Source organism: Amblyraja radiata, chromosome 6 (genome assembly GCF_010909765.2).
Source record: "Amblyraja radiata isolate CabotCenter1 chromosome 6, sAmbRad1.1.pri, whole genome shotgun sequence".
In the NCBI taxonomy this organism is placed as follows: Eukaryota; Metazoa; Chordata; class Chondrichthyes; order Rajiformes; family Rajidae; genus Amblyraja; species Amblyraja radiata.
Genome location: NC_045961.1, coordinates 17987860 through 18001597, shown reverse-complemented (window position 1 = coordinate 18001597; position 13738 = coordinate 17987860). Strand labels below are relative to the sequence as shown.

The window sequence follows — 13738 nt, the reverse complement described above, 5'->3', positions numbered from 1 at the left end:
CCGACTATGTCATTAAGTGACGACGTTATCCCACTTTCTCATCCACTCCCTACACACTGGGGGCCATTTACAGAGGCCAATTTCTACCTACGGACCCGCACGTCTTTGGGATGTGGGAGGAAACCGGAGCACCCGGTGGAAACCCACGTGGTCCCAGGGAGAACGTGCAAACTCCACACACAGACATCACCCGAGGTCAGGATCGAACCTGGGTCTCTGGCCCAGTGAGGCAGTGGTTCTACCTGCTGACCCACTGTGCTGTCCACACTGACTTCTGGTGGCTAACCAACACTGTCTCTGCACTGAATGCTGCAATACTCTACTCTTCATTCTGGTACGTTCCTTTTTGCACTGCCTGGTATGCTTGTGTTTAGCTTGTTATACTTGCATATGATCTGACTGGATAGCACGCAGATAAAAGCTTTTTACTGTATCTTGGTACATGCGACAATATTAAATCAATAAGCAAAGAATCTGGGCGAATCCACATGATATCAGCTCGGATTGATATATCCCTGATGTATGTAATCGGCCATTAAGCTGGAAAGAGTGCATGGAAGATTAAGGAGGTATGGAGAGAAGGCAGGTACAGGATACTGAGTTGGATGATCAGCCATGATCATATTGAATGGCGGTGCAGGCTCGAAGGACCGAATGGCCTACTCCTGCACCTATTTTCTATGTTTCTATGTTGCCAGGACTGGAGGGCCTGAGCTACTGGGAGAGGTTGGTCAAGCTAGGACTCTATTCCTTGGAGCGCAGGAGGATGAGGAGTGATCTTATAGAGGTGTATGGGGGGGAATTAGATGGGGTGAGTGAGTCTTTTACCCAGAGAAAGGGAATCGAGAACCAGAGGATGAGAGGGTGAGAGGGGAAAGATTTAGTAGGAACCTGAGGGGCCACGTTTTCACACAGAGAGTAGTGGGTGTACCGGAACTGGCTGCCACAGCAGGTAGTTGAGACATGTACTGTAACAGTGTTTAATAGACATGTGGACAGGGAAGGTTTAGAGGGACATGCGTCAAACGCGGACAGGTGGGACTGATGTGGACGGGGCATCTTGGACGAGTTGGGCCTGTTTCTGTGCAGTGTGACTCTAGGAGGCGACTCTGTGTGAATCAGAGTGGCAATCAGCAGCCCCAGACATTAAAGCGGGCATTCGCTGTATTAATTTGAGATTACAGGTTGATTCTCGCACCGTGCACAGAAAACAAAAATCGCCGTGAGATGTGGAAACAAGGAACTGCAGGTGCCGGATTACAACAGAAGACACAAAGTGCTGGAGTAACTAAGCGGGTCAGGCGGCGACGCAGTAAGTTTAATAAAATGGGGAGAACTCATTGGCTTCAGGGGCGAGTTTTCTTATTGATGTGAAAGCTTTTGAAAAGTTAAGTATTTGAACAATTCTGGCAAGGTGTTGAATTTCATCACGTATTACTGGAGTGAACTTGGAAAAGAAGCCAAACTTGTCAACTGTTTGAAGTGGCTTCTTGCGAGTTCCTAGCACACCAACCAACCAACCAACCATCATGGGGTGTTATTCAGAATTTAATAACGTGGTGATTTAATGCAACGCACCCCAGTCTCTCCGGTGAGAGTCCATATCTATACTTTGCACGGAGCCGTAGAGGCACACGCGTCGACATGTAGTATGAACTGAACTTGAACTCGTAGATCCAGTTACCACCCACAAACGCCGGCTCTATTGCAAGTCCAGCACACTCCAGATTGAATTAATCTCCGAGCTGCAGCCTAGTGCTTTGGTGCATTTTATTAGTGTGGAACTGACTCGCGTTTTTTTGTTGGGGGGGGGAAATTAAAAAGGAAGTCTGTCAATATTTTGTACCACACATCCAGGAATACAACGGGATTTGCAGCAAAACAGAGCGTTCGGCCCGGGGAACCGCCACGCATTTACCAATGAATGCTAGATTTACTCGTGGAACTCCTAACACGTTGCAAAAATGTTTACAGCAACATTGCATTTAATGCGGATGGAGATTTTAATTGCTTGGCAGCCGTTCGCAGTGTTAGCATTCCGGGGCATGGGGGTATTGGGCGCTTCAAACATCTCCCCCCTTCCCTTCCCCACCCCTGCTCTCTGCATCTTTCTGGAATGAAGTGTGATGTAGCTGTTAATATGGAAGTGTGCGTGTGTCGTGTAAATGCGTATGTGTGTTTGTTTTGCTGGGTGAGCGTGTGTGTGGGTGTGTACAGAGTCATAGAGTGACATAGGCCCCTCGACCCAACTCGCCCACACCGGCCAACAATGTCCCAGCTACACTAGTCCCACCTGCCTGCGCTTGGCCCATTGCCCTCCAAACCTGTCCTATCCATGTACCTGTCTGACTGTTTCTTAAACGACGGGATAGTCCCAGCCTCAATCACCTCCTCTGGTCTGAAGAAGGGTTTCGGCCCGAAACGTCGCCTATTTCCTTCGCTCCATAGATGCTGCTGCACCCGCTGAGTTTCCCCAGCAATTTTGTGTACCTTCGATATTCCAGCATCTGCAGTTCCCTTTTGAATACCTCCTCTGGTAACTTGTTCCAAACATCCACACACACATTCACACCTCCTCACACACACTCACATCCCCCTCACACACACTCACACCCCCTCTCACACACACAGCAAAAACACACATACAGCAAAACACACACACAGCAAAACACACTCAGCAAAACACACACACACACACACACACACAACACACACACAAACACACACACACCCACACACATATCCGCACAACACACACACACACACAATCATGTGAGGAATAGATCGGATTGATGCACAGAGCCTTTTGCCCAGAGCAGGGGAATCGAGGACCAGAAGACATAGGCTCAAGGTGAAGGGGAAACGAATTAATAGGAATCCGTGGGGTAACATTTTCACACAGGGTGTGTGTGTGTGTGTGTGTTTTTGCTGTGTGTGAGTTTTTGCTGTGTGTGAGTTTTTGCTGTGTGTGAGTTTTTGCTGTGTGAGAGAGAGTGTGTGTGTGTGTTTTTTTGCTGTGTGTATGAGAGCGAGTGTGTGTGTGTTTTTGCTGTGTGAGAGTGTGTGTGTGTTTTGCTGAGTGTGTGTAAGAGTGTGTGTGTGTGTTTGCGGTGTATGTGTGTTTTCTTGCTGTTGGAGTGTGAGAGTGTGTGTGTGTGAGTGTGGGGGAGTGTGTGTTAGTGTGTGTGTATGTGTGTGAGTGTGTGTGTTTTATTGCTGTGTGAGTGTGAGAGTGTGTGTGTGGAGGGGTGTGTGTGAGTGTGTGTGGGTGTGTGTTTGAGTGTGTGAGTGTGGGGAGCGAGTGTGTGTGTTTGTGTGACTGAGTGTGTGTGTGTGTGAGAGGGTGTGTGAGTGGGTGTGTGTGTGAGTGGGTGTGTGTGTGTGAGTGTGTGTGTGTGAGAGGGGGTGTGAGTGTGTGTGTGAGTGTGAGGGGGATGTGAGTGTGTGTGAGGGGAGGTGAATGTGTGTGTGTGTGAGAGTGTGTGTGGGGGGGGGGGTGGTGAGTGTGTGTGGGTGTGTGTGTGGGGGTGTGTGAATGTGTGTGTGTGTGTGTGGGGGGGGGTGAGTGTGTGTGTGTGGGGGGGGGGTGGTGTGTGTGGGGGGGTGTGTGAGTGTGAGTGTGTGGGGTGTGTGTGAGTGTGTGTGTGTGTGGGGGGGGTGTGAGTGTGTGTGTGTGTGGGGGGGGGGGAATGTGAGTGTGTGGGCGACGTGTGGGGTGTGTGTGGTGTGTGTGGGGTGTGTGGTGGGTGGGTGGGTGTGTGGGGGGGGGGAGTGTGTGTGGGGGTGGGAGTGTGCGGGGGGGTGGGAGTGTGTGCGGGGGGGGTGGGAGTGTGTGTGGGGGGGGGGTGGGGTGGGAGTGGGAGTGTGTGTGGGTGGGTGGGGGTGGGAGTGTGTGTGGGGGGGGGGTGGGGTGGGAGTGGGAGTGTGTGTGTGTGAATGTGAGTAAGCGCCGGGCCATGTGTTTACCCAGTGTAGCGGCTGAGCGGGGGCGTGGCAACAACACACAACACTGCCCTGCTATTGGTCGCTGATCCAGACTAGTCGCGGAAGGGGCGAGGCTGATTGGATCGGTCGCCTGCCCGTTATGGGCTGTGTCCCCGCCCCTCCCTCTGTAGGCAGAGAGCGCAGGGCCAGAGCACAATACAGCGCTTGTGTGTGTGTGTGAGAGAGAGAGAGAGAGAGAGGGAGGGAGAGAGAGAGAGACAGACAGACAGACAGAGAGGGAGAGAGAGACAGACAGAGGGAGAGGCAGACAGAGAGAGACAGACAGAGAGGGAGAGAGAGAGAGCGAGAGAGAGAGAGGAAGGAGGGAGTAAGGCTGATAGACAGCAACAGTGAGAGGGAGTGAGTGAGTGAGTGAGTGAGTGGGACAAACGGGACGCCGCGGCCACCAGTACTATGAACACTGACCGGCGCTCCTACCCGCTCGCTTTGTCCGGCAAAATCACTGTTTCCTTTCGGAGCTTCGTCGACTAGTAACCATTTCTCCAGCGGCTTTTTCTTTAGTTTCTGTTTTATTTTGTTTTGTTTTCTTATTGAGAGCTGCCAGTTTGTGAAGTGACGGGGTAACTTTTTCTCTGGACTTTGTGTTGTTGTTTTTTTATCCCCCTCCCGGCCTGGCCGAGTGCGAGGAGAGGGGGGTGTTGGCTACGGTAGGGTAGGGTCTGGGGGGGTGAAATACCCGAGGGGAAAGTAACTTTGTGTCAGAGAGTGGATACAGTGTGTCGGGGAGGGGATACAGTGTCAGAGCGGATAGTGTGTGTCAGAGAGTGTTACAGTGTGTCAGAGAGCGGGTTGTCTGTGTTAGGGAGGGGATAGATAGTTTGTGTCAGGGATCCATCGCTGGATACAGTGCGAGCCATGGCCGAGGCGCCGCCAATGCAACACGTCGTGGAGATCGACCCGGATTTCGAGCCGCAGTGTCGGCCGCGATCATGCACCTGGCCTCTGCCCCGGCCCGACTTCAGCTGCGCCTCGTCGCCGGCTTCCTCGGTCAAGCAAGACGGGCCGGGCGACTTCAACCTGACGCCCGAAGGTGCGGGCCGGGCGAGCGCGTCGGTGTCGCCTGCTCTGGTGTTGGAGGAGCAGGAGGAAGACTTGGAGGCGAAGCCGCTGGTGCTGGCGCCCGAGTGCTGCGGCGACCTCCAGTGTGCGCTCCCCGACGGCTGCCACCACCACCACCAGCAGCAGCAGCAGCAACAGCAGCAGCAGCAGCAACAAGTGTCGCCGGCCGCCGCCGCCTCGGCTGCCCAGAGGAAGAGCAGTTCTTCCCGCAGAAACGCATGGGGCAACCTGTCGTACGCCGACCTCATCACCAAAGCCATCGACAGCTCCCCCGAAAAGAGACTCACCCTGTCGCAGATCTACGACTGGATGGTCCGCAGTGTCCCTTACTTCAAAGACAAGGGAGACAGCAACAGCTCAGCTGGATGGAAGGTGAGAACCAACCACGCGTTGCTTCCTTTATTTTATTGTTATCAACTTCTGATTGAAAGGAAACAAATTGTTATCTATTTTTCTTTTCAAGGGAGCAAATTGTTTGCTATTTTTTTAATGTAAAAGGAGCAATATGTAACTACTTTAATTTAAAGGGAGCAAAATATTATCTATTCTTATTTAAAGTGGGTCATTTTTATTTCGTGTTTACATAAAGTGTGCAAAGTATTATTTTGGTTTTTTTTCCTACCTAAACGGATCACAAAGTCATTTAGTTTAAAATGAACCAACGTGTTATTTATTTCTATTTAAAGGGGTCAAACAATTAATTAGGTTTTTTTAATTTATAGGAGGCAACATGTTAACTAGTTTTTATTTAAAGGGAGCAAAAATGCTATTGAGTTTTTTAAATAGAACAACATTTAAACATTCCAGTGCTGGTGCGTGCGAACTTGTGATTGCATTTGTTATGTTTAACTATTTAAAAAAAAAAATCAGATGTTTTTGCAAAATTTCCATGGCTTCACTTGTGGATATTCTAAGATTATTATACTTTCCACATCCACTTAGTCTGGCAGGAAGGAAATCTGATGGGGGTGATATGGGAGGCTCGCTTTTTAAATATTCCGCTCGTAGGAAAGTAAAACGATTTGTATTTTTTTTTAAAACATCCCAGTGCTAATCGTAGATTGGTAAATGTAAGGCAGTAAAGGGATGTCTCCTCCCCCCCCCCCCCCTTCCCCTGTATCTTCCACTAATGCATTCGTTTTTTAAAACGGTGGCAGAGTTCTTTAATCAGTCGAATAACTGGAGTGACCAAACAATTCCAGAGGATCCTGGCTAAGTCATCAAGGAACTGTCCCTTGCGCAAACGGATAAGGGACATTTTTGACAGTTTCACCGCGGATTTCCAAAACATCCTCGAGGGCAAATATTAATCCTGTTTGCAACATTTATAGTCTGCTATTAAAGTTAAGCGGACACCGCATTACGTATTAGTAACAAGATTTATTCAACCTTGAGCGAGAAAAAAACCCAATTGATTTGCAAATAAATCAATATTGACTGACGTTCGCTAAGCCAAATAGCCTTTTCTTGTGCTTTTGGATGGTTTGGCGGTAAAAAGAAAATGGGCTCATTTCAAGACAATTTGTTTGTGAGAACGTTGGGGTTTGTGAGGGTAGTTTGTGAGGGCAACAAGCCTATTTTATCATGTTTATACCTTACTTACATTGTTAATGCGACGTCTGCTCGTGTAAAGGACATGGATCGGAGAAGGCCGAGTATGTGTGGAGTAAATCCCATTTGTTCAGAGGCTGTTGGCTCTCGCGTCAATTATTACTTAGCTCAGCGGGGCCGAGTCATAGACCACAATTGGGGGGGAAAAACAACTTATTTTGTCTTTTTGGCTGCGACCACACTACTCAGTTGGCACTTCCCGGAGAGCAGCTGCCTGCTGCATAGCCGGCCCATTCTGATCACAGAACTACAGTACAAAGTTTTGAGCTGGATTTAAATAAAAACGTGCACAATATACAAAGTGATGCCAAACTATCCAACTGCGTCCAAATTGGACCAGATTTAATCGACGTGATTTTGAAATAATCCCGCGTTCACTGTGAAGTTTGTGACAGCACCTTTGCTCGTGTGTGGTCACGTTGAACAATTTACACACCTTTTCATAGACAGATACATTAATAGAAAGGGTTTAGATGGCCATGGGGAAAAATGCATGCGAGTGGGACTAGACGCGTTGGATAATAATAATAATAATAATAATAAACTTTATTTATAAAGCGCTTTAAACAACCGCAGTTGCCACAAAGTGCTGTACATGAGAACTCATGGACAAAAAGTTATTACAAACCATTAAAAACCGTAAAACGATGGTGTGTGTGTGGACTTCCACACAGTAGACTTGTCCCACGGTAGGCACAGAATGCTGGAGTAACTCAGCGGGACAGGCAGCATCTCTGGATAGAAGGAATAGGTGACGTTTCGGGTCAAGACCCTTCTTCAGACTGAATCAGGATTAGTTTGAAGAAGGGTCTCGGCCCGAAACGTCACCCATTTATTATCTCCAGAGATGCTGCCTGTCCCGCTGAGTTACTCCAACATTTTGTGTCCACCTTCGATTTAAACCACCATCTGCACCCTACACAGGCCTGTCCCTCTGGTCAAGGTGGGCTGAAGGGCCTGTTCCCGTGGTGTACAACTCCATGAACGTTTTGTCTGAAATCAGCGAGGATTTCTGATTTTTTTGGGGTATTGTGGTCTCAAATCTCTTTCTTTTTTGTCAGTAATCAAATAATCAAAGTATAGACCACACTTGGAGCACTGTGTGTAGTTGTGGTCGCTCAGCTACCGGAAGGATGTCATTAAGTTGGAAAGGGTGTAGAAGAGATTCACCAGGATGTTACCTGGGTTTGCAGGCTTGAGTTACAGGGAGAGGTTGGATAGGCTGGGACTTTTTCTTTGGAGCGTAGGAGGCTGAGGGGTGACCTTATCGAGATGTACAAGATCATGAGGGGCACGGATAAAGTGAACGCTCACAGTCTTTTTCCCAGAGTAGAGGATTCTACAACTAGAGAACACAGGGTTATGTTAAGAGGGGAGAGACTTCAGGGGCAACATTTTCACAGAGAGTAGTCCGTATCTGGAACGAGCTGCCAGAGGAAACTATATAAGCGGATACAATTATGACTTTTAAAAGACATTTGGATAGATATATGGATATGAAGACTTTAGTGGGATATGGGCCAAATGCAGGCAAAATGGACAAGGTGGGCCGATCGGTACAGCTATGAACTATGACAAATGCCAGCTCCCTATCACCCCGGGTCATAACAGATAAAGTGTCACAGCACGGAAACAGGCGCTTTGGCCCATGTCGACCAAGATGCCCCATCTACACTTGTCCCATCAGCGTGTGTTTGTCCCATTTCCCTCGAAACCTACCCATGCACCTCTCTAAATGCATTTTAAATGCTGTTATCATTCCTGCCTCAACTATCTCCTCTGGCAGCTCGTTCCATTACCCCACCACCCTGTGAGTGGAAAAAGTTGCCCCTCGGCTTCCCTTTAAATCTTTCCCCCCTCACCTTAAACCTACGTTCTCTGGTTCTTGATTCCCCTAGCCTGGGTAAAAGACTCTGTGCGTTCACCTTGCCTGTTTCTTTCATGATTCTATACACCTCTATAAGATCACCCCTCAGCCTCCTGCGCTCCAAGGAATAAAGTCTTAGTCTGAAGAAGGGTCTCGACACGAAACGTCACCCATTCCCTCTCTCCAGAGATGCTGCCAGTCCAGAGTTTACTCCAGCATTTTGGGTCTGCATAAGCCTGCTCAACCTCTCGCTGTAGCTCAGGCCCTGGAGCGCTGAAGTTGCACCTAAGTGGGGTGATATTCTGCTGCTTGGTGCTGCTGCTGCCCGGCCCCAGGGGAGTATTTGAGCCAGGGGTGGTTGGAGGAAGGAGAGGCCGACTCGCCACTGCATCACAGGGCGCCAGTGTCAGTGCCGCCGCAACCTAACCTGCTGCCCCCTCGCCCGGCCCGGTCCGCCCCCGCACCGCTCCGATTGGCCCCCAGGCCGCCGCCCACACCTCCCATTGGCCAGCGTCGCTGTCCATCATCCCGGCCACGCAAACCTGATGCGCAGGAAGGAACTGCAGCTGCAGGTGGGCGCAAAGTGTGGGAGTAACTCAGCGGGACGGGCAGCGTCCGTCTCTGGAGAGAAGGGGAAGGAAGGGTCTGAAGATGGGTCCCGACCCCGGAACATCATCACCCGTCCCTTCTCTCCAGTAGATGCTGCCCGTCCCGCTGAGTTACTCCACAGCATTTTGTGTCTATCTTCGTGCAAACTGCGGATACAAAGTGACTCAAGTTGCTGAGACAACTTGCAATTGCTCAGCCGAAAGCAGAGGCTTTGCACCTGTTTTGGAGGGTGTGGGCTGTGCCGGGTGGGTGCAAAGGGGACCGCTGTCTGCCCGCAACAACGAGACACAGAGAGACAGAGAGAGTGCGGGCCGGGCTCTCCCTGACTTTGTAACAAGTTAGCAACTTGTTGCACCTCTTCTCCTCTCCCCGTGCCCGCGTCGCCCTGTTGCTGTTGTTTTATTTGAGAGCAGAATGGAAATGCATTTTGACGTTTTGCTCAAAAGTGAATCGAGCGAAAATTATATATGTATAAAAAAAACACGAGGCAGCCCGCGGAACGGTTCGTTATTTTTACATCTTCCGGCAAAACAGCCACAATGAGCCGTGATGCATTTCCTTATAGCTTGGAAAATAACACATTTTTTCAGAATTGACTCATTTTCAACCCGCTTGAACTGCGCGAATGTTTATGTTATGGTCGGCTTGGAATACGAAACACGCTGCCGAGATGGACTTTACCTGTCTTGTTGACTACAATCTCACACCGCGGACTTGTTCAGGGAAATGCCCCTCGGTGTAACGCTCTGGAACAAATCTAGACCCAGATGTTGGTTGGCTTCAGATGTCCTTGAATCACACCTGCGCCGCACTCTGAACCACACATTGCTTTTTTTTTAAAGAACTACATTTTGATGATTTATTTGGGAACAGCTCTGCCCAAGACCGCAAGAAATTGCAGAGAGTTATACATGTAGCCCAGTCCATCACACAGACCAGACTCCCCACCACTGACTCCATTCATCTGCACTTCACGCTGCATCAGAAAAGCAGCCAACATAATCAAAGATTGACACTAAAAAGCTGGAGTAACTCAGCGCGACAGGCAGCATCTCTGGAGAGAAGGAATGGAGGACACACAACAATGAAGGGTCTCGATCCGAAACGTCACCCATTCCTTCTCTCCAGAGATGCTGCCTGCCCCGCTGAGTTACTCCAACTTTTTATCCCCACGGTTTAAACCAGCATCTGCAGTTACTTCGAACGCAATCAAAAACTTGTCCCAGACCCATCATTCCTTCTTCTCCCCGCTCCCGTCCGGCAGAAGATACAGAAGCTTGAAAGCCCGCACCACCAGATTCAGGAACAGCTTCTTCCCCTCTGTTATCAGGCTTCTGAGCGGTCCTTCCAGAGTACTGTCCGATTCACCTCTACCCCATTGCGGACATTGGACTTTGTCTCTGGAACTGATGCGCTACAATGCTGAGAACTATATTCTGCACTCTGTATCTTCCCCTTTGCTCTACCTATTGTACTTGAGTTTGACTTGTTTGTGTTTGTGTATAGTATTATCTGGTTTGTTTGGATAGAATGCAAAGCAAAGCTTTTCACTGTACCTCGGTACACGTGACTATAAGAAACCTAATTATTTACTGTGACAATAGCATTCTGTTCTAATACATTCCATTCTACAAGTGCTGGACACATGCTGATTAAATAGTCAGTTTAATTGTCACATGAAGCGGCAATGGAACAATGACATTCTTACTTGCTGCAGCTTATCATTCATGTAATAACTCCCAAAATGTAGAACAATCAATAATACAACAAATGAATAATAGTAATACTTTTCACTGTACTTTTCACAAAAAAAACTTTTCACTGTACCTCAGTACACACAATCGTGTACCTTGTACCTTCCGAAGAGTCCACCAGGGACTATACTGGAAGTTGGACAATTTTTATACTGGACTATTTTTACATTTACCAAGCCAATTAACCTACAAAACCTGTACGTCCTTGGAATGTGGGAGGAAACCGAAGATCTCGGAAAAAACCCAGGCAGGTCACGAGGAGAACGTACAAACTCCGTACAGCCAGCACCCGTAGTCAGGATCGAACCCGGGTCTCCGCAGCAAATCTACCGCTGCGCCACCGTGACAATAAACTAAACTAAACTACTAGGTAACCATAATAGTTCAATGCTGAAGTCTGTAGTGCAACCAAAGACACAGTCCATAGAAGATGATAGTTGCTCAGGTTAGTGTTTTGCAGTGTTCAAGGCTGCTGGGAAGAAGCTGTTCAGAGGATGGCAGATGTTGTAACATTCATGGGCTTGTGTTCAGTTTTGGTCACTCTATTATAGGAAGGATATCATTAAGCTGGGGAGGGGGCAGAGATTTACGAGGATGTTGCCAGGACTTGAGGGCCTGAGCTATAGTGAGAGGTTGGGCAGGCAAGGACTCTATTCCTTGGAGCGCAGGAGGATGAGGGGTGATCTTATAGAGCTGTACAAAATCACGAGGGGAATAAATTGGGTAAACGAACAGAGTTTATTTTCTCAGGGTAGGGGAATCAAGATTCAGAGGACATAAGTTTAAGGGGATAGGGGAACGATTTAATAGGAACCTGAGGGGCAACCTTTTCGTTCAGAGAGTGGTCGGCATTTGGAACGAGCTGCCAGAGGAGGTAGTTGAGGCAGGTTCAATATCAACATTTAAATAACACGTGGGCAGGTACATGGTTAGGAAAGACGACAGAGATATGGGCCAAATGTGGGCAAATGAGCCTAGTGCAGATGGGACATGTTGATCAGTGTGGGCAGGTTGGGCCAAAGGGCCTGTTTCTGTGCTGTAAGACTCTATGGACACCCTTCTGGGTGTTATGGGTTTGTGAGCTGGTGTCTCAGGTGCTTCTGTAAGTCCCTATAGTGCACCTGTACCTGGTAAAGAGTCCCCATGGTATGTGTGGGAGGAGCACTTACATAACACCACACCGTTCACTCTACATGTTTCAAATATTGTTCCCCCCCTCTGGCAAGGTGTTTGTATTCTATATGCTGCATCTCTCTCTGCCTAGCTTTGCGGATAGTCATCAAGGAATATAATTTCTATGTATCTGACTCTTCCGTACAGAGAGTGCGCATTTCCAACACACCAAAACATCATGTATAAGCTGGAGTATCCCAGACTCTGATCACTGAAGGTGCAACACAGAGAATAAATAGTAAAGCCACAAATGTCAACTGTATATAAAGCACCTCCATCGCAGGTGATAGACTACTGACCGACATCCACTATAAGCCCACTGACTCCCATGGCTATCTGGACTACACTTCTTCCCACCCTGCTTCTGTAAGGACTCCATCCCCTACTCCCAATTCCTCCATCCACGCCGCATCTGCACCCAGGATGAAGACCACTGTAAATTGGAGGAGCAGCACCTCATATATCGCTTGGACAGTTTGCACCCCAGCGGTATGAACATTGACCTCTCTAATTTCAGGTAGTCCCTGCTTTCTCCTCCCCTTCTCAGCAGTCCCTCACCTCTTCCTTTCTTCCCCCCCCCTCCCACCACCCTCACAGACTGAAGAAGGGTCTTGACCTGAAATGTTGCCTATTTCCTTCGCTCCATAGATGCTGCCTCACCCTCTGAGTTTCTCCCGCATTTTTGTCTACCTTTGTATAAAGCAAAGTGGTTTACTATCAGTATAACTCCCTTTTCAAAGAAAAGGTTTAATCTTGCATTTTTTCTCTTGACGTTGATCATCTTTCAAGAGATGAGCAATTCTCTCAAATCTCAACTGAATATAAAAATGGTTTACTTATATTGTACAACACCTTTTTCAAAGAAAAAGGTTAAATTTGTACTTGTCTTAAACCCGCTATGGAAACAACAAGCATAAACTACACTGGAAACCAACATGAGAGATGGAACTCACCCCCTGCAAGTATGACGGGTTCAGGCCAAAGCCTCCGGGACACTTGTGCCCCGATAAAGAGTGACATCTTCTCCGACTCGCATGGAGCAGAACATTCCAGAAGGATTTGGAAGCCCGGGACACAAACCTGTCGAGGGTGGAAGACGTTGCACATGACAGAACAGAGTGGCGAAAGCTTGCTGCCCAATGCACTCAACAGTGTGGGAGGAACTAAGTCTAAGTCTTAAGAGAGGATCAGATTCAAGGGACAAAATACAAAATTAAACACTTGCTGTACAGCAGAAGTAAACCATTTTTCTTGATATACGGTTGAGAGGGGAGAGATTTAAGAGGGACCCCAGGGGCAACTTTTTCCATATAGTCCATATCTGGAACGAGCTGTCAGAGGAAGCTAAAGAAGTGGATACAATTACGACTTTTAAAAGACATTTGGATAGGTATATGGATGGGAAGGGTTTGCAGGGATATTTGCCAAATGCAGGCAAATGGCCCTGTGTGTCATCTTGGTCACAATGGACATGGTGGGTCTAAGAGGCTGTTTCCGTGCTGTACAACTCCATGACTCTGTGATTTTGTGACTCTGTGACGACTCTAAAATTTTATTTAGGGGAACAATCCGAATAACTAGAAACTAACATTTGTGATGAAAGTAATTGTGAAAGATCGCTCTTGTGGTTGTTCCAGGCATAATCTCCAAGAATGGAGCA

General features: G+C 48.2%; 1 protein-coding gene across 1 annotated transcript in view; it reads left to right on the top strand.

Moving 5' to 3' along the window:
* Positions 1–3944: 3944 nt before the first annotated feature.
* The window catches only part of foxo1 (forkhead box O1), an 88902-nt gene continuing 79108 nt past the window's right edge, over positions 3945–13738 (top strand). The window contains exon 1 of the mRNA XM_033022250.1: positions 3945–5436. Within this exon, the coding sequence (XP_032878141.1) occupies positions 4861–5436 (576 nt within the window). The 5' untranslated portion in view covers positions 3945–4860. The remainder of the gene's footprint in view (positions 5437–13738) is intronic.